General features: G+C 45.7%; 1 protein-coding gene across 3 annotated transcripts in view; it reads right to left on the bottom strand.

Moving 5' to 3' along the window:
• LOC8030981 (T-box protein 2-like) overlaps positions 1 to 21,575 on the bottom strand; it is a 154,460-nt gene that overhangs the window by 33,411 nt on the left and 99,474 nt on the right. For all 3 annotated transcript variants that reach the window (XM_040220595.3, XM_040220593.3, XM_040220596.3), the window contains exon 4: positions 790 to 866. In XM_040220595.3, the coding sequence (XP_040076529.2) occupies positions 790 to 866 (77 nt within the window). The remainder of the gene's footprint in view (positions 1 to 789; positions 867 to 21,575) is intronic.

A 21,575-nucleotide genomic window follows, 5' to 3' on the forward strand; every position in this document is an offset into this window, starting at 1 on the left:
AGATATCTCCGAAACGGATATACCCGCTGAAGGTGTGATGCCTGTGCAAATGCATCAGCGAAGTATCAGGTATCGTCTTCGGAGTTATCACACGATCTACTAAAACTCCTTAATGTCTAAACGGTTGAGACGAAGATTTGCCGCTAGCGGCACCAGGGGCGTCGGAAGTCTTTGTGAGATGAAAGGGGAGGGGGGGAAGGGTTGACGAGAGGCGGCGGTGGGGGAGTCGGGGTTGTAATGGAGTGTGTCACCGGTTGCTGTTCACCTTATCGCATAAAGGCACGCGCAACTGGTATCTTTCGGTCGTCACTCGGTCGCTTTAGATTACAGCTTCCCCCGAGTGTACCCTCCCCTTCCGAGCCACGTCTACTCCAATGTCGACATTGATTAGAAAACTTCGTATCCGCCGTCCCGCAACGTTCTCCGTAACCCGCTACGAGGTCCTGGAGTCTGCCGATAAGGCTAGCCAGGCATGCGCAGCGGCAACATCTTCGTTGGGGACAGCGTAGTGGAGCGGAACAAAGGTCCTACTAAACTTCCTACTTTTAGGTCATTCCTCATTGGCACTGAGACTTTAATGTTGAAGAAGCGTGTACCTACCTTCGTAGAAGGCTGGACCGTGATGAATCGTGCAGAAGCCTCGTTTATGTGAGCCAATCCAACACACGAGGTCTGCCACACTACCACACACACCCACACACACACGCACGCATACATCCGTACACAAGCACGCTCACACGCACGCGCGCACACAGACACACACACAAAACACGAAAAAACACTACTCACTTCTTTTCTCGCCTTCCGGCACCTGTGTCTCGAAATCCCTTCGCGAATGGATTGTTGTCGATCTTCAGCTGCGTTATCTGAAACGGAGAAGCACAACCACGTCACATGACTGCGAAGTGGTTTTAAAGTTAGCGTCACTGAATCTAGTGAAACAACCCCAGATCAGTACAACCAAATCTAACTAAAAAAAAAAAAAAGGTGTAATCTGATTTGACTTCGAGCAATTTTAAGCTAAGCGATAATATACGTGAAAAAAGTGATAACGGCATTGGCGGCTGCTTTTTTTAGGGAGATTATTTATCAGCGCACGCACACGTATTGCCCGCGGACGAAGCAAGTGTCACATTCACGTAGAACAAACGTATGAGTTCTCCCAGACATTGTAGATGGCACTTGTACAATCACTTTCACAACTTTAATTACGCAGCAATTTTAGCGGGAGGCTAACCTGCATTTCCCGTACCGGCGTAAAGTAAATCTTGTATATTCAAGTTCATTTGTTAAACTGTATATCGCAGTAACGCTATAGAATAATCACGGTAATGTTGAGCAATGATGGCGTGTAAACGAAGCCGAAGAGTTGCGCAGAGTGTAGAAAATTAATTTTAATTAAATGAAGAAAAGTAAGTATCGTCCCGAATATAGTAAGTAGGCGCAATAACATTGCCACTTCATTATGTTTAGAAGTTGATATTTTTCATTATGTTCTAGTAAACGATTTTAAAGTTCATGACACATTGTTTCAATATATATAAAAGAAAGTAATTAAATGTTCGAGCTGGTGTGGCCTAATTCAGATGTATAAACAAGCCGTATACACCTAGTATTCCTTGCGCTATTTCGTTTGTTCACGGATTCTGTTAGTATATCCTATAGCTCAGGGACAAATACAAACCTTGGCATAAATCGCACACGCCATGACGTATCCGACATAGCTGAAAAACGCCAGCTGTCTTCATTTTTAAAATTTTTTAACCCACGCCCAATCAAATATTTTGCCGCTTTGTATAATGAAAACCAAACCTGTAATGTAGCAGGGATAAATATACAGTTGTCTTAAGTGCCCATCAATACATGTACAAGAGTCGTCATTCGCGGTTCGGCATCTCGCATAGCGATGGAGTCATTCCAAACTTGTATGGCGCTAACCTCGCGATGTATACCCGCTCTCTTTTAATGGAGGGCCGGACTAGGAAAATTAAAATTAATATTTTCTCTCTCTCTCTCTTCGGAGTTTTACTGAAGACGTATGCGCCGAGAAACGGGGAAAGAGGAGGAGAGGAGAGCGCGCGGGAACTCAAAGCGGTATTCGCACACCCCTAAATTATAATGTTTTTTTTGTTTCGTTCCTTCATCATATTTAACATTGTCAGCTATAGTCGCTGACAGCTCGAGAAAGGTAGGGTGTGGCTTATTATGTTAATTAACCTGTCTTGCTTCGTGTTCGGTACCACGGCATTCTTATCGGCAAACGCTGCATTCTCATTGGCTGCCAAGGGATAACAAGCTGTGGTCGCAGAACTCGCCACGCCCTGCTCTTCTAAAAAGGGGTACTCCGGCGTTGTTTTGTTTTGTTTCGTTGTACCCGAAGTGTCTTAAAATTGTACAAAGACACGAAAGAACACCGCTTAACTAGTAACCCGAATATTAGGCCAAAATAAGCTTAATTTTGGGGGAAGGTATTACATTTTCCATTTTGGTCTCAGTTGTTTTTTCTCTTTGTTTGAAAAACGATTTTACTGGAAAGAATGAAAACAATTGACGCCAGCAAAAAGTAGAGGTTCAGTCTTCCGAACGTATAATTTGTTCCCAACGGATTACAAACAGTTTCATGGTGTCGAATGGATGCAAATATGGGAAGCTCGCTCCAGCATCCGTGCAGCGCAGCACAAAACAAATGATTGGAACACTCGAGTGTCCCGATCATTTGTTTTGTGCTGCGCACTAGTAACGTCACGGCACTGAAAAACGCCGGTAGATTTGAATATTGGTTTTGGAATCAACTTAATTTGCCGATTTCACAATAACTTTTTGTGGATTGCGCGATAATCAATCGCATACCGGAAAGGCTATAAAGGCCGGGGATTCAGAAAATATAGTTATTTCGGGTAGCTAAAAAAAATGTAATCGCCGGAGTCCCTTTTAAGGTGTCGCGAGCTCTAAAAATTACAGGAAGATCCGTTGGTGGTTTCTTAGGGTAAGCGTCAGCATGACCCTTGGGAAACGCAACACACGTCCATCCCCCTTCGGGAAACGCTAACGCTGACACGTACATTTTTCTGTCTTAACATTCTTTTTTGCTTCCTCTATTTTGCAGCCACTTTTTGGCCTCGTTACGGTGTCAGCGTTAGCGTTTCTCAAAGGGGGACGTGTGTGGCGTCTCCCAAGGGTCATGCTAACGGATTCCCTAAGAATCCACCAATGGATCTCCTTGTAATATTTTTCACCCTCTGTTCTATACTCTGCCTGTCAGAGCACGTCAACACGCTTGGATAGGTCATTCATATCAATCGTGGAAAGAACCACATCCGTGCCACTCGTGGATGAAACCGCATCCATATCACTCGTGGAGGGAACCGCATTTATTGTTTTAACTACACACACACATCACAGCCCACGCACCGCTGCTACGGAAACCCAGAGCGAAGAACATCCGGCGACGGCAGAGCGGCAACTGAGGACGCCCGCATTCCAACGCGCCGCGGCGCCTCCTACTCTCTGGCTCAGCGCCAGCTATGCAACACTCCTTTGACGAAAACGCTCGTTTTGACGAAAACCCGGTGGTGTCTGTCAGTTTGTTAGCGCCGTGGGCCGGGGAGAGAGGGAGAGGGTGACACGTGCTGACGTCAGCGCTTCCGACCAATGGAAGCGTCACACCCGTCAACTTGTCCCCCTTTTTTCTCGCTCTCTTCGCAACGCTGACTAACTGACGTACACCACCGGGTTTTCGTCAAAGCGAGCGGTCTAAAGCTAACGCGTTAAAAATCCGGAGCAACGACTTTTTCGTAGGTTGCAGCGATTGGCTCAGTCAAGTTCTTTAAAGGAAATTAGACGCATCCAGATTCCTTAGAGTGTGTCGGTGACTACATAAGTCTGTAGAGTTACGCGGGATTGTGCACCGTATAGTTTCCTCACATCGCTCTGATATAGGTCGCTTAAATTTGTACGCGTCACTTGTGGAAAAAACAAACACACACTTACATATAACGCGTACAAACACATTGATACCGAGACATATAAGCTAACTCAAGACAGCACAGTCGCCCAATTAAGTGCTCGGGACCCTCACGGCAACAGTAACCCAACGACCCAGTGAGTCGACCACGAAAAAAAGAGCCTGCGTGTAATCTAAGCCTCGTCCTCCATCAGTCTTTACGCCAACCCCCGTGTAAACAACAACCGGACGCCTCGCTGTCAGTCAGGAAGTTCGTCCCAAGCGCACATCCTTTGTCTCTTCTCCCATTTTCGTTGTTTCTCCACCAGCAGGACGGGAGGGTGAGCTATCGACTCACACGTTCCTTTGTGTTCCCTCGTCGCTGGGCGCCCCCGCGGAGACTGTCTGTGTCGGGGGCTCAGCCTTTGTTTCGGAGCTGTTCTTAAAACCGCGTCTACTTGTCACCTATCCCATTCTGAAGCGGCTCCAGCAGCCCGAAACTCGATCCATCTTGTGGCGAAGCAGAAGGCCTCTCATCGAGAAGACGCCGTTTTTTTCTCTCAGCCCGATCCTTTCTCAGCCGCGGAGGCTTCAAATACTTTTTTATTTTATTTTATTTTCATTCTTTTCGTTTGCTTTTTTTCCGTTAGCTCTGAAATCGGAGACGCCGCCGCTGTTTCCCTGAGATTGAACATCCATCTACTTGACGCGAACGGGAACAATGGCGCGTTACAAACTTCCCAAAGCGTCTCTCCTCTGTGAACCTGACCGCCAAGGAGAAGACGTTGCCATTCGGGGCAAGAAAAGGAAAAAAAACGACCATTGTTTTGTTGAGACCCACGCCGTTACCCCTCTTCGTGACCACGTGCTGGATACTGTGATATATGAGCATTTTGTTTTCAGGACGGTTCAGCGTACACTCCGAGAAATATAGAGCGTCTCTTACCCGCAAAGCACCTTATAGAACCAATCAATGCAATCTACAGATGGAACCCGGCGAATGAGGAGGTTGAAAATATGTCGAAAGGCAGCAGAAACAGTGTGCGCTGCAACACTGCTCATCATTGCACTATGCTCAATGTCATAACACGAATATTTTTTCCCTGGTCTAAACACATTTTTATGCTTGCGACAAAGTAGACGCTACAAATTTCATAGAGTGGCAGCGTAAACTTCTGGCAATAATATCATGCTAGAAAAATACGATGTGCGAAGACTTACTCCTCGAAATACGATATGGAGACAGAGCCATACAAGGGCAGAGAGAAAACAATTCGTCAGATTCCCCATTGCCGAATTTGAAACAACAGGGCGTGTTTTTCAGATACCCTAAGCCTCTGGCGAATTCGCAGCCTCCCAAAAGTATGCGCGCCAACAACAAAAGCAACACGAGGAGTTGAGCTGGACGCAGCGAGGCCGCAGAAAGACGCGGACGACTTTCCACTGCCCCTCGAAACCCTTCGGGAACAGTTCTCATTACACACTTGACCAGATCCGTTCGCTCGTCCAACCAAGACGATGCGTCACAGCTCGCCTCGTAATCAGTCAGAGAGCCACCAGTGTCGCAACCACGTCTACGAATGCACGTCACGCGAAAGCGAAAGTATTCCCCGCGGCCTACAAGGCCGCAGGTGTGGCACCTTCTGGCTGCGCGCAGTTGACAAAGGCAAAACACGTAACATCCGCGAGGGAACAAAAGGCGACTAAGGGGGATTCAGACGTGACACTAATGACGTTCCCTCTCGCTAGCCCCGCGCAGAAAGCAGGCGCCTTTGGGCCTTTACGAAATTGCGTAGAGCGGCGTTGCTTCTCCGTCCGTCCCATAGGCGCGCCAGGATGCCTTATGGATGGCGGCTCGCGACTTCCTCGCTCAAGAAAAGATCATGGGTGGGTCCCGCAGCGCGTGAGTTTCTCCTGTGGCCTCCTTCTCTCGTCGTGCGTGCGTGCGTATGTCACATTCCCACTTTCTATTTTTTTTATTTTTTCTTGCTGTAATGTACGCGGCGGTGGCCAACCCGTGGCGAGGCGACGCCAAGACGTGATGATCATTTGCGGTTTCTGACGCCCTTCCTTCGCGCAACCGCTCGCGCGGATTGCGCTCATTCCGCGTTCCGTCTTTCTTGTTTCTTTGCATTTTTTTTTTTTAGCGAAAGGAAGAATTGATTATTTGAGAGGTGTGGGTCTCTGTACAAAACAGATGCCAACGAGGAGTAGGTGAATGGTGGGTCCACCTCGTTAGGACGTTCTTCGTCATTCGTCACGAAAATAATATAAAAAACATACAATTGAGCTGCGGCTTTTTACATTAGGAACCGGAGACTCAACATCGTTCAAGTTGTTTATGTGTATCCGGAAACTTTTTTTTTTTTCATTTTTACATAAAATACAGGCAATTTATGCGAACGTGAAATTTCCTTGTACGTTCGTTCGCTGTGTTTTTTTCTTATTAATATAGGTAAATGTGCGTTTGTGAGCGGGAGAGTGCGCACGTTAAGTATGTTAAGCAAGTGTGTGTGCAGGTGTGTGTCCAAGTATGTTCCGGTGTAAGTTTGTCGACGTTGCTCACATACTTATCATAATTTTCTGACTTGACTATATCGGAGCTGGCTGTTAATGACCTCGGGCAATATGACGGAACTGTCATCAAGGGAAATCCCGAGATCATAAAAGAGGCACGTTTGAATTGATAACCGAAACTAAACCAAAGGACGCATATCTCCATTTACATTGTACCTGAATCAATAAAAAACAATACTCAAACGCAAACGACCATGATCGCAAGGATAACACTCTCATCCAGCCCAGGCAGGCGCTTCCCTCCGCCGCAAATGGTATAATGTCGACAATCCTCTTCTCCTACCGCCGCATTAATAATTGCGATATTCGAGCGTACCCGGTCTGACTTATACATGTCCGCGGCGCAAGCAACGTCGCATGCAGGAAGAAGCCAAGCATGCGAAACACGGCGCCGACGGCTCATCCCAGCCCCCTCTTTCGTGACCTTTCCCAGTTGCATTCGAAACAGCGGCGGCGGCGGCGGACACTGAGTGTCCCGGGTCGAAGCCGGACCGCGACCATCGGTCATATCCCGCGGGCTCCTCCACGCGTGCAGGGCCGTCAAGGCGTCCGCGTCGCCCTCCCTCGGGAAGCGACGCACACGCGGCGCCCGGACGTCTGCATAATGACGCCGCCGCAGCCGCATCGTCTGCCGTGATCGATGTGGACGAGCGCCGACGCTCGCCGCGCGCCAAGCGGCCGCCAATGGCGACTCCGGGCGAGCCAGCAGCAACGTTCGTCGCAGCGGGGCGCTTCTAATAGCCATCATGAGCGGCACATAAATCATGGTGCTTCATGCGCGAGATGTTATCGGACTCCGACGGTCCGAAGCGCCGTTGGTCGGACGAGTCGAAGGCTCTTGGTAGCGCAGGCGGCTGTGGTCGCGCTACCAGCGCGCCATCTATCAGCCGGATTCTCGATGACTTCTGCCTAAGAGCGATCGACTAGTGGTGGCCGACCGTGTACCGTAGGTGGCCCGACCGGCTCGGGCTCTTCGTCTCGCGTCGGTTCGGCCGCTAAATCCGGGGAAATAAAAGAAAGCTCCCGTCGAAGACGGTCGAAGACAGCGTGAGGCGGCGGCATCTGTCGCTGGCTTCGTGTACTTTCCGACTTCCGCGCTGTTTATGTTTGTTGCAGAGCTGCTTGTAGATTTTTTTAGATTCGACGTCTCGTGCTTCTTTGCTTTACGTCGCTTCTTTCGTTGTTTCGGCGTTGCGACTGATTTGTGTGCCTGTCCCTGGAGATCTTCGGAAGCTTTGGAACTGCTGGTGCAGTTCGATGGGTCGCGCTGTCCGTTATCTTTGGTGACGTCCGCGCGGTTGCAGACACTCACTTGTATACCATTCCGATGCAGCGACGATGGTGTTTGGATACATGGTAGTTGAAGTTATTTATGCGACTTGCTTATCAAATCCGTTTACCGTCATTAGAGCAAGAGAGCGCCTTGGCTCTGAGGTCTAGAAAACGTTGCCAAGCCGGAACTCGTGGTACCGACAGCCAGCCCTGCTCCTATAGCACATACTCCTGAACGAAAATACATAGCACACATCTTGTGCGAGTCTCGTGTCAGGAGAAAAGCATACGATGTCTTGGACGAACTGGCACGAACAGCTCTTGAGTATTGGTCGCACCTTTCGGCTGGTAATGTGGTACTACTGCCACGAAGTTGTGATCGAGCGAGTGTTTACATTTTGCTTATATTTATGTTCTTTTTTTTTTTTTTTTTCTCCCCGGGTTCCCGACTCCTTGCGGCGATGCTGGTCGTCTCCACGGCAGGCTCATGGCTTCTACTGGACTCTAGAGGCCCCAGATTTGGTGGAACGTGAACACTGTAACCGTCCTCTTGTTTATAGAGTTCCGCGTCAGAGGTGTTTTCTTTTGAGCAAGTCTGCGTTTGGAATCTCCACTTTGGAGGCGGTTTTTTTCCGTGTATAACTTCCTTGTTGATCGGGGCTTCGAATGTGTTTTGTAGTGTTTATAGCTGCTTTTGGGAGCATTCAGGAATCCGGGACATCAACTACTTGTGCCATCTCTTGGCGCATGAGGGCAAACAGCCAAATAATAATACAATTTACCGGATCAAAATGGAATAACGGAAAACACTTCCAGATATATTAAGGTGAGTTAAATTTATTAGTCCGGTAAAATTTTCATTATTCTATGACTGTTTTTGTAGGTTCCTGGAGAAAACAAAAAATACTTCCTCCATCACTCCCATAGGAATTTCTCCCTTCCGATTTTAGTTCTATCAAAGTTATGTAACAACGATAAGGGTATTTCACAAAGTTCCCAGAGACATATATAGTAGGGACTGTACGCAATCGAATTTTCTATGCATCAAACCTATCACTGAAATCTTCATGGTTCCCTGAGAGATAATTAGTTAAATCTTCACAGCTTGCTCTGCACATGTATCTTTCCTGCAGCATGACAAACACTACAGGAAAGACAACTTTACATTTTCGCAATTGCATTTATTGAAACGACGTTTTTCGCGAGCTCATCATTTTGCCAAAGTGCTACAATCCTAAGTTTTAAAATATATTTCTGGCTTATATCTCCTCGAGGCATAAGGAACGGAAGACATCACAGCCCCTCTGTAGGGTGAGAAGCTTTTGTCAACAGCCTAATTATCGGCATTCAGAATGTAAAATTAAAAGGGTTAGCGTTATTGCGCTTGGCTAGAGCCTTCTGCGAGTTCAACTTCCCATTTCAACAAAATATAGTTAATAGGTCTGCGGCAAACGGCTGATCATTTTTTTTTGTAGCTATTAAGGCGCATGATTTTAGGGTACTATTTCTTACTGTCTCATATCCACTGTAAACGTGTTAAAAAAATAGTAGAACTCAGGCAGCTCCGTCCCATTGTGGCACGTTTTAAACCTGCCCCTCCTGAGATATATTCATTCTATACTTTAAACAAGTGGTGCAGAATGCAACCTATCTCCGCCAGAACTGCGTGATATATAGGATTCCTAGACCAGAAGGGACAGCAGGCATGTTATGCGTGAACAGTCTTATATGCGTTACTGAAAAAAACAAAAGAGCCGATTACAATTACAATTAATGTATTAAAACATGTAGCTAACTGATTAGAGCAATCAATTATTGCACCACAAAAGTAACTGAAAAGTTATCAAAAAGTAATTTGATTACTTTCTGATTAACCACCTCGCCTGCCTACTTGCCTTACCTTTGCATGTTATTTTTTAAACTTTTTGTTACGAAATCAAAAATGCATACATATGTTAAAGGGGGTCACATTTTGTTTCTTTTTGCGAATCACACCTTGTTAAGCTTCAAGGGCAGTTGTTGTCGAAGTTCTCGTCAGTCATCTTCCCATGTTTCCTAACAAAGATATCTGCCACGACGCTGATCGTGATGAAGACCCTGGTGAAGACAACCTCCGGTTCTTAGTGCGCTCTATAGACCTTTTCCACAAGGGCGCCGCTATCTTGAATGCCATCACTTCTGATATGGGCCAAACCATACAGGAAGTCCGCGAGAAACCGAACCCAGTTTTTCTTACCGCAAAACTAAATTAGACATCGCGGAGAGCTTAAACTCTGTCAGAACGTAGCCCCAGCCGTTTGATCAAGATGGTAAAGTTTCAGCACCAACCGCTTTTTTATTCAAAATTAATGAGCGATATTTTGTAAATTTTAATGAAAAAAATGGCAGCCAACGGAGCTCTGGAATAAATGGAGCCCTATGGCGCCAATAACCGAAAACGGGCGAAAATAGGCTCCATTTTTGTGTTGAAAATTTCAGAAAATCACATACCTTTTGAATAAGACAACGGTTGGTGCTAAAATCCTGGCATCTTGTTCGAATGGCTGGGGCTACGTTCTGACGGAGATTGAGCTCTCCGCAATGTCTTAATCATTTTTGCGGTGCAAAAAAAAAAAAAAAAAAAAAAAAAATACAGAAATTAAAAAAAAGGGTTCGTTTTTTTCGCAGAAATTTGTTAGTTTTACCGTCCCCACGCCAATAGAATACATTTAGGATATAAGCGTGACCGTCAGCTAATCTTGTTTAGCCTCCCTTCTATTTGTTATACTATTTCTAGGATGATATGTGCTATTATTTTTTTCGGTGCCGATATCGGATATGCCTGCCAGGTGACTGGGGACGAGAGTAAACGAAAAAGGTCTATACAAACACGCGCTGGTGAACTCTTTCGAGATGTAATATGAAGCGGGGGGGAGGGGGGGTTCTTTGTCGTGGCTAAATCAGGTCAGTGCAGGACGCAGTCGTCTATGTTGCGGCAAACCCGGATCGTAACAGCCCGTACACAGGAAACGAGGCACCTCAACAGCTCGACAGTTAAACGTCGCTGAGCGCATTGACATTCTAATCCTTCTGGTATCAATTGGTATATTTTAATGCGAAAGCATTATCTGGTCCCATGGAGCGAACCGACGTCATCAGTTTTTGAAGCCGCGCCAAACGGCACATTCCCCTGTCCCACTGGAGCGAAGCCTGTCGTCTGTAGCAGAAATCTGATGGGTAAGCTCTCATTGGCTGGCGCGCGTCATAGTGTTTGGGAACGAGGCTCCCATTGGCTCTCGCGCGGCGTAGTTCCAAGGAACGCCACCAGAAAAGCCCTCTCCATGGCGGCGCAGCGCACGCAGCCTCCATGGCCGCAGAGCCCGCACGAGCAAACCCCAGAGAGGCTGCACGGCTCGGCCGTCGGCCGCTACCTCGGCAGCAGCGAAACGTGGCCGTGCACGCCAGTACGCCGTTGACGAACTAGAGGAGCGGAACAACGACATTCATGCAATCGCATTTACAACTCATAAGAGGTGCTTAGGTGTCCTCGGAATTTCTTTAGTTATTTAGAGGTAAAAAACTTGTCAAAAGTTGGTGCAACAAAGACGAGGGATGCATGAGGAGCGATTTTTTACGCGAAAATTTCAACTCAATCATTTTAGCCCATTCGGAAACTTATAACTGATTACTTGTAATTGAATACAGAAACATTGTAATTGAATTACAGCGAGCGTTATTACAAAGAAAAGTAACTAAAGCGTTAAAAAGGTACAATAATACGTAATTCAATATAAGTAATCAGTTATTTGTAACTCGTTACGTTCAAGTCTGTGCGTGAGCTAGTGAAAGTGTGATTGCAGTTGTTACCAATGACGACGTTGACAAAGCGTCCAGAGGGAGTACATTCTGGCCACATTTTGAGAGGACTTGTCAGTTTAGTTGAGGGTAGCTGGTCATGCAAGGTGTGCGTTCAGAACTGCTTATTTATTTAATATGTACTTATTTTCACAGTTTCGCATGCAGTTCATTGAATGTGTGTTTTTGATATTCAAGCAGATGTTGGCTTGCTTGAGTGCAAGGGAAGAGATAGGAAAGGAGCACGGGGGAGATGAGAGCTTTGCGAGATTCGCTCTGGTTCTTGAGATACAAGGCGCTGACGGGGGCTACTTCCGAAGAATCCCGTTGCGAATGAGGGAACCTACGAGATATTTGGAGAAGTGTTCCCCGCCACGAACCTGCAGCGTTCAGCCCATATGGCTGAAAATTAAACATGAACTCTAGCAATTTTACTTAATGATTGCCAGGTATCTCAGCGAGATTCTCCCCGGTTGTTGAGATAAAAGGCGCTGAATGTGGCGTGGCTACTTCGAAACAATCACGTTGGACAAGAACAAACCTACTAGTTTTTTTTTATGGAATTGGCTTTTATCAGGAACCTGCAGCGTTGAACCTGCATGGCTTGACATTTTTCAGCATCAACATGATTCCTCGGAAACTTTGCGAGATTCACTCTGCATGGTTGCTGAGGCTGCAATAGCTATATTTGAAGGAATGACGTTACAAAAGAGCGAACCAGCGAGTTCCTTGGGTAAGTGCGTCTTCATCAGGAACTCTCAGGATCCCACGTATACGGCTTACAACAACTGAAGTATGTTGGGTAAGGTGGGGTAAAGTGGGCTAAAATGAGACGTGGGGCAGATGCGACAGTTTGTGTCTAGTGCCATCCATCTCCTAGACAAGCAATTGGAGTACGTTCAAGCTTCACCGAGAGCTACCATGACCTGTACACTTTGCGTGAGTAAAAATGTAGAGCTATCGGCAGCAGTGTTATAGAAAAAAATAGATGCGAAGCTGAGGTCAACCTGTTTATACCCCGCTAAAAAGGCGCAAAATTGAGATCAAGGTTTTGCTTCAAGAGCTGCAGCCCGTTTGGCACCCACTACTTAGCCAAGGTAAGCTTTAATTTCATTGATATGCCTTATTAACTGTATGCGGATCAAATTTAAGCAATCTGTCGTTGCGTTTTAGAACTAAATAATTATTTACGTCGTCTCATTTTGACCCCCAGGGCGGGGCAAAACTAGACATTATAAAACTTTCAGATATTGTAGTTTTGTTTGATGTTTCGCTTATTCCATTTAAGCAAAATTTACTAAGCATAAAGTCAAGACATCTCAGAATATCTCCACCCCGTGTTTTTTTTGTTTTTTTTTTTTATAATAAATATTGAAGCAAAAATAAAACTTACATTTGAAGTGAAATTTTTTTTGGTCTTATTTCGCCCCACCTTACCTTCCCAAATAGGTGAGCTAGATGTTTCCCCGGGAACTTGAGACCCCTTTGTTGAGATAAAAGGCGCTGAAGTTAGCCAGTTCGACAGAATCCCTCTCCGAAGGAGCGAACCGGCGAGATTTATGAGGAACTATACACGCTTCCTTTTCGAACACGCAGTGAATCAATGTTTGAATATTTTGAATATTTTGAACACGTTGCCAAATATTTTCATTGCTTGATTTCCAGTGAACCTTTTTATACCCAGCATGGTCGGTTGATAAAAGAGCCGTTAAATTTGACATTTTTCAAATCCTGACAAGAAAAAGCAAATTGCGAGTTTCTGAATCGTGTACTTTCTCAAACGGGAACCAGCCTAAATTACTATGTGTTTATATATTGTTTACTTCAAAGGAAAATAAATAAAGCGTAAAGGGATACTTAATACTTAAGGTTAGTCACAGATGAGCGGCATATTCGTCGTCTTTTAATTGTTGCGGAGACAATGAGGGGCCAGAACAGTAAGGTGATGGGAATACAATATGCTTGCATAATACGCAAAAATGAATAATAGGACTTGAATGTACAGTCGCGAGCGGTATAAAAAAGGCTGACCAAGCGTCTGAATTCAAAGTTCTCGAACGATTCTTCCCCTGGAAATGTCTGTCCAATTGTGTTGGAAATGAATATATATATATATATATTTTTTTTTTTTTTTTTGTTAAAAGATCATTTTGTGTCAGCGCGGAGAAAACGCCAGTCGTTTTGTACGCCACGCCAGAAAGAAAGCAGAACGGCCATAACATACAAACTACATAACGGCTGACTCGTCGTATATAGGACGTATCGAAGGCCCAAGATTGTTGCTGACAAGTGCAAACCGGCGGCCTTGGAGGGCAAGACGCCACGTATATATACTGATTGGAGGGAATCGAACGATACGTCGGCCATTTCGTTGTACATGTGTCTGGCGCTGAATCCGTTCAGCCGCCAAACAACGTAGGAGTCCCGTTAGATTACGTGACTCATGTGAGGCTGTCATTCGCTGAAGCCGGGTCGCATTCGGCCATATTTTTTAAGCATGTGACGTTTTGATTGGTTGGCGCCATGCCGGATTTCGGTAACTTTTGAAGCATGTGACCTCCCGATGGGTTGGCGCCAGGTAGGATTCGGCCATCTCTTTAAATCACATGATGTGCTGACTGGCGGGTGTAAGGTCGGATTCCACTATCTTTTTTACGCGTCCTACACGACTTGTGGGATGGCTAATCCTGCATGTGTCTCGCGCTTGTGTCAGTTTTGTTACTTTAAAAACATAACAAGCCAACAAACTAATAGTGTAAAAAGCTGAGCAATCAATAGGAATATTGCACATGCGCATTGTTTCTTCGGCTGTTATAAATTTGTCGTCAGTCGCCGCTTTTCCGGCCATTTGTTTGCTGAGTCAACTCTTACTTTGGTGCCATTAAGTATTCACCAGCGCTTTGCAAATTGTGTGTACTTTTTCTGCTGATATAGCTCACGCCATTTTCAGTGAGCTCGACTCGTCACGTGACATCTATTTCATAAAGAATACAGAAGCATCTCTTACTACTCTATTAGGCCATTAATTGCACATCTCTCTATGTCTATTTAACCTTATCTCAGTATTTATAGCGTAGAAAATCGCGTGGCCATTTCTGAGCGTTCACTGACCCGACTAATGTATGGTTTTTCGCTATCATAAAACTGCAGAGCGAAACAAAAACTGATACCCGACACAATCGCGCATTGAAGTGATAGCCCATTCCTACCATTCATTTTTGTTTGTTTTATTAGATAGTGACTACAACTTACAAAAGCAAAAATCCCACTCAACACAGTTTTTCGAAAAGCTGGCCATGATTCGAAATAATATATTTTGTATTGTGTATGCCGTTGTTTTTGGGAGGTTCATGTTTACTTTTGGCTCCGAGCTTTTTCATTGGCGCTAAGAAAACATCTAGGATTGTTAGAATGGATGCTTGGGCGAGTTGAATATTCATATTGTAAGAGAAGCGCAAAAGTAGACTCACTCACGCTGAAAATGCGCGCACACCAGAAAAACGGTCACTCACGTCGCGCTGACTGTTTGTACAAAAGAGAACGAAGTGAGACATGACATGTTTAGTACGGGTAAAAGAAAAAGAAAGAAGACGAAAATACAATTTGAGTTGTAAGTCAGCGCGACGTGAGTGACCGTTTTCCTGGTGTGCGTGCATTTTTAGCGTAAGTGAGTTTACTTTTGCGCTTCTCCTACAATCTGGGATTGGTTGAATAGATGACCTTAGAATGATGCAAAACTAAATATAGGTAAGCAGCCCCCATAAAACCGCAGAGGACTTGGCTCCCGGATACTAAGTCTTGACCATTACACGGCCTCTGGAGGCCAACCTGCACGTCCGACGTTTTCGACTGTCTAGTCTTCCGCCCGCTAACATGCAAACTTGGGAACCTTTACGACTGTGGAGGAATTCGGCTTGGCCGCTTTTGCGTGGATCCTTGTTTCTAAATTTCGGTTGTGGTCGGGGCACCCGGTCGAGGTGTGGTCGAGCCTTGAGGAGGATTGCAAGGGAAGTTTCTTGAGGTCAAATGCCATTCCCCTAGAGTGTTTTTTTTCTGAATGGTGTATTCTAAAAGGTATATTTATGTCGGTTGGTTAGTAAACAGTTAATGGGGCAAATCAAACGAACAAGTGAAAAGACACAGTTTACTACGCGACAATACTTTACCGCAAAGAAGCGACTCGCTGACATCGATTAAAAAAAAGTCAAACCATTTATGCTTCAGAAATAATGATAACTACGTGACTGAGACTAATTATTTACGGTTGAATGTTTGCAAAAGAGAAGTACCAATAAACACAAATCTAGACATATAAAAAGTTGCGAGCTGCTAAAGGATGTATCTGAGCTATAGAAGAGCCACATAAAGTTTTACAGTCGGACTAGCACTTTTTTCTTTCTTAACAATTAACATTTTCTGATTCTCTAACTGTATGCGATCTTGAGAAGTCGCCTGGGTAAACTTGCCGGGCTGCCGAACTGTCATGGGAACTAGCAGGCGCTTCCAAACAAAAGGGAGACCTGGCTCCTAACTAAAATGCCGTCAACTTGCATTCTACCGTAGAACCTCCTCTCGTTCGATTAGGCAGGCACTAATTAAAATCATCACAAAAAACAGCCCGGCTCGCAAACGCCAACGCTTCTCACTTTTCATGGTCTCCACATTGTGTATAATTAGCACTGCCTGCTTCACTGGAGTAATGATGGTTTTAGCTCCCTGAGGAAGCCATGACTAAACTTTCAGTGAGTAAGACAGAAGAACATTGTTGAGATGCGAGACGCCTTTACGTATACATCGTATCCGGTAGCGACACGATGTATACGCAAAGGCGTCGCCAGAGTATCGGATGTCGTTATCGGAGTTGTCGGAACGATCTACTAGAAGTTCCCACTGCCTCTTCTTCTCGCTGAGTACTAAACGGTCATTAAAAAATAAATAAAAAAAATCTAGCGTAGGCAAAGCTCTTTGTGTGGAAACTCTCGTCGAATTAACTACGACAGCTGAGAGGAGCAAGAGAGTGTCGAGGCTGCGTCGTACACTTCCCGACTTCTAAAGAAAGAAGACTCAAGAGATATGTATACAGGCACGAATGAAAAAAAAAAAAAAAAAAAGAGCTCGACCAGCTTCCTAGTTCTAGGGAAGCCATCCCCTCGGCGATAAGCGCTGATAAGGTAACGAACCGAATCTTTCTTTACAAGAAAAAGGTGGCAAGCTTTCCTAGTGGAGCGGGAAGCCTACGCACTCTTCTTCCTCAATACAGTACCGCCGTGTCTTTTCCCGAGTCTGTGGGGGAAGTGTGTACACCCACCCAGACTGGGCTGGCGCCTACAGCCGAGATGCCATCGCCGATAGCGCGCTCAAGGAAAGGCCACAGGCGCCGAGGATCCCCCACCGGACAAAAGGGATGTGGGCAGAGTGACGCTCAGCCTGAAATAAGCCCCACTTTTCCCGGGAAGTTCCTCGCGGGACCTCCCGCCAAGTCGCCGGCTCTTTCACACCTCTCTGGAAATCGAGCCGCCGGAACGTTTTCGGTTTCCGCTAGCGGCTCCAGGGGGGGTAAGCAGTGAGCGGCTCGTTAGGGGTGTCCGCTGGTTGTCTCTTCACTGCGCAGTTGTTGTGTAAGTGGAGTCGGGGGGGGGGGGGGGGGGGGGGGGGGGGAGGGGGGGGGGAAGGAAGGGCATAAACGGCGGCAAACGTAGAGCTGACCGGCTGGACCTTGCACTTGGAAATGGTATGTAGGCGATGTTCTGGGAAATTCGTCTGTCTTTTGAAGCTCTTCTGCGCAGCATTTCTTTTTTTTCAGTAACATAAAATTTTAGAAGATAGAGTAAGTTCGTTCGATTGGCCTGCATAATCCTTCACTGGTGCAGAAATGGCTTATAAATAAATGAATGAATGAATAGGGGAAGTGCTTAGGAGTCCTCAAAATTTGTTCCTCACGATCTGAATTTTGTACATTTACCAGTTATTCTTTTGCGCGCGATACTTGCATTCAATTATTTTGCACACGATACTTGCATTCAATACTCTTGTTTTTATTTCAACTACTTTATTTCATATCCCCACCGATATCCATTAGGCACAGGTCAATTATTTTCCCTGGAGGGAGAGTGCACCTTACCACCGGAAAACTAATACTTCCCTTTTGCTTTACCCTCCAACCACAATTACATTTTTGCACACTTCTTAACCCACCTGTTCATGTCGGTTCTTAAATTATCGTCCTATTATTCTCTCATCTCGTGCATTTGCATTTCGGTACCAATCTTATGTTTTGCCACGTAGCTCTAGCGTTAAAATTGTTGCCTTCAAAGTAAATTTAAAAAAATAGAAGGAAAATGATTATGTAAATGAGAATAGACGTACAAAAAATAAACAAGCAATAATTGCGCAAAAGCAAGCAACCCGTCTCTTGGAGCGATTAGGGAATTCTGCAAACAAGCTTCCAATTACGTTTTGCATTTCGCAGATAGTTTTTTTTCCCCGCCAAACATACATTTATGTGCTGTACTTCTGTTGACATACCTTCATTGTATACATCTTATCCGTGACTTAAATCCCAACTTGTCCTTCCCACTCCAGCTCTTTTAAAAACCTGCACGTACACACCTCACCTCTCACGCCTGCTCGCGCTTTAATTACAGCTTCCTTTTTTTTTATTCATCGACTCTTTGGCAGTTTTCTTTTACCGTTGTTGCTTTCTCTCATCGTACGAGCATATCTAAGTGACGCGGAAACAAAAATAAACTATAGGAAAAAAAAATGATGCGGTCAGCCAAACAACACAACTGTCGCAATCAGCCTAACGAAGTGACCTAGCGCGCTGCTCGGCCTGCCTTAATCAAAAAAACGCAGGCCAGCGCCCTCTCTCCCAACAACTCGCGAAATCGGGATCGCGTTTCCCCACGTCGTCCGAGAGGTCTCGGTTTACACGTTTCCTCGATTAGCGAGAATGAACGTGGCGCGTTTGGAAGCAGCCCTATCAGATTCACCGCGGGGGCCAACGGTGTCAACGGCGCCGTTAGCGACACCCCTCGGCGAATACCAAAACAAAAGGCGGGGGCAAGCGAGGTGCAGCTAGGCGCAGCGAGGAGAAACAGCGCCACCTAGAGGCCACTAACGACAAGCCGGACGTTTAAGGGCGCGCGTGAGTCGTGTACCCCCCTCCGCGCTAGCCCCCTGATTTCCGGGTCAGCTTCTATTTATCGCGACGAGTTTTACGCGTGGCGAAGAGCATGCAAGACGTGCCGTGCCGGTTTTTCCAATGCGTTTGCTGGGAACAACATTGGGTTGTGTCTGCTATTGTTTGCTGCCGCCAGGTCGGATTGTTCCGCCCGTCCGGTTTAATTTTTTTTTTTCGGAAAAGGAGGGGGGGAGGTTTGTCTGTGGTTCGCCGAGTTTCGGTTTGCCATGCTTGTTGGGTGTGTGTGTGTCTAATGAGCTTAATTAGGGCGTGTGTACATGTTCCCCGTGAAACATATTGTTCGCGCATAGATAAGCATCGCACTGAAACCAGACCCGAGGAACTCAATAATCACCAGGCCATGTAATCATATCTTTTTTGTTTTTTTTAATGAGGATGTTTGTATGTTTGTTGTTGCTACGTGTTCCATCCTACAACTTAAGAATAAATCAGCGATGATTCTTTGTTATTTTCACCGCGATATTGCACAAAGCGATGCGCGAATCGGTTACTTTGTGAGGTTTGCTACGTTGCGAAGTTAGACTGAACATACACGTAAACTATTAGTTACATATCCTCGTTTGTAAGTAATAGTTTACGTGTATGTTGAGTGGAACTTCGGAGCGCAGCAAACCTCATAATGTGAAACCAACTAGCCCAAATCCAAGCATTGTTGTTAATTTTGCGTCGTTTCGAAGACAGCATTTTGAACGCAGGATTGGATGCTATACAGGCCGTTTTCAAGGGACGTGTTTGTCGCTGTCCACAGCAAATGCAGTATTAGCACCCATTCATCGCCTGCCAAGAACTGCGATCATGACTGGCTGGAAGCACGTTGAAAATGCATTATCGTGCATTCCTTCCAATCCCGATATTTGTTCTTGGGAGAAGATTAACTGGAGCAAGTTATGATTATGCGCAGCGAACAACGGCCCACAAGAGGGCGTTCCGCGAACACCCCCCTTACGGCACGTAAGTCAAGGAGAGGAGGAGATAAAGCGTGGTGCAGGAGAGTAATCATGTGTGCGACGAAGCTCTGCCACCACACCTGCACCTCGGTCTGGAGCAGACGACTTTTCGGCCGTGTGATCCTCGTTCGGTCGAACGCGTCTGGCAGGTGTTAGTCGACAAAGTATTATGTACCCCCACATTGAGCTATTTTCTTTCTTCAGTCCCAAAGGCAAAGTTCAAGTTCATAAAGAACCGGTAAATTTATTAAATCCCCATAGAAAATGCAAGACAGCAACTGTTAGAGCCTAGAACTAGCAGACGACACCGGCGTTCGGTGGCTGAACGACAAACTCTGACGTCACCGCACCCTCTGCGTCGAACTTGCGCACCAAAAGCGCAAACGAAGATATCAGACAGAATAACAGAAAACTTGTAGTGTTGTACGAATATTGTAATTTTGAATTGTAGTTTAGAATAATACGCTATTCGATATTCGCTTCGAGATGAACTATGATATTCGTTTTTTTCGAAGTGTTGATCGCTGCGGGTTAGAGCCATATATAAAGAGAGTTTGGTCATTCATTTGGAAGCATAGGAAGCAAATGAGGGGACACCATTGGCCGAAAGCGGGCTGGGCGTGTTCTATGGCGTCGTCACAAATTCGAATATTGCCAACCAGAAGCCGGGAATAAATACCCTGGCGGTGGTCGCGAGAAGCGAAATTAATAAGTGCGTCAGAGTAACTCTCGGTGACTGAAAATATGGTGCACGCTATATTTTAAACATGGGCATCCAAAATCAAGGTTGATCATGGTGGAAGAGCTGGACTAGTGGAACGCTCAACATAACCAGTACGCCAGGCGCCGAAGGTCGGGAATCTGCCGTCCGAGCGGTCACACTCTGTCCGAACAAAGCAGAGTTCGAGCGGTACATTCGTTTCTTACATCTTTTTGCATGATCATAATCGAAGCATCACGTGCATCACATTTTCAACTTTGACGAGGTACTACATCCAACCCTTACGATCTTATTAAAACTGCTTTCCGCTACCACGGCTAGGGGATTCTTTTCAGCTTCTGGATGGCCAAGAGAGCATGCCAAGCCCTCTATCTGTGACTGGTGTGGGCCCTCGTTCTGCCCGCTCCCCCCTATTGACCGACCTCTCTCTATAAACGGCTCTGCTGTGGGTTAGCCCCGTTTAGTGCGCTTCTTACCGAGCAGCACCCACGGAGCTCGTTTTTTGCGGGTATTGCTTTCCCGCAGTGCATCGGTGCTCGGGAAGGAGCGCGCTCAACGGGGCTAGCCTGCCGCGGTCAACACTTCTAAAAATGCAAATATTGTAGTCACGTTCATCAGAGGAGTACCCACTTTCACAGCGGGATGGTGCACGCGCGCGCGAGGTGTCTGAAAAAAAAATATAAAAAAAACGGAAACATTGTGAATGTTGATATCTACATTACAGTCCACATTTTCAAATTGATGTGCAGCTATTATGCAAGAATATGCGTTAGGCAGAGATTTCCTGACAACCTACGTTCACCATTCATTATTGTCTTTTTTTTATTTTCGCATATTCAAGATTTAATAAAAAATATTTGCATATATCAAAAATATTTATAAATCCCCTCGATTAGGTATAGGTGGTCATCTCTATGGGTTTTGTTTTATGTTAAATGCATCATTTACTTGCCATTCCCATGAATGACATTTTGAGTACACAATCCATAAATATAGCTAGATTAAAATGAACTTAGCTTAGACATAAACAAGTAGAAGCTTGGAAAAGACATTTACGAGTTCAGATGTGTTTTCGTT

This window comes from Ixodes scapularis, unplaced genomic scaffold (genome assembly GCF_016920785.2).
Source record: "Ixodes scapularis isolate PalLabHiFi unplaced genomic scaffold, ASM1692078v2 PGA_scaffold1__304_contigs__length_218370807, whole genome shotgun sequence".
Lineage (NCBI taxonomy): Eukaryota > Metazoa > Arthropoda > Arachnida > Ixodida > Ixodidae > Ixodes > Ixodes scapularis.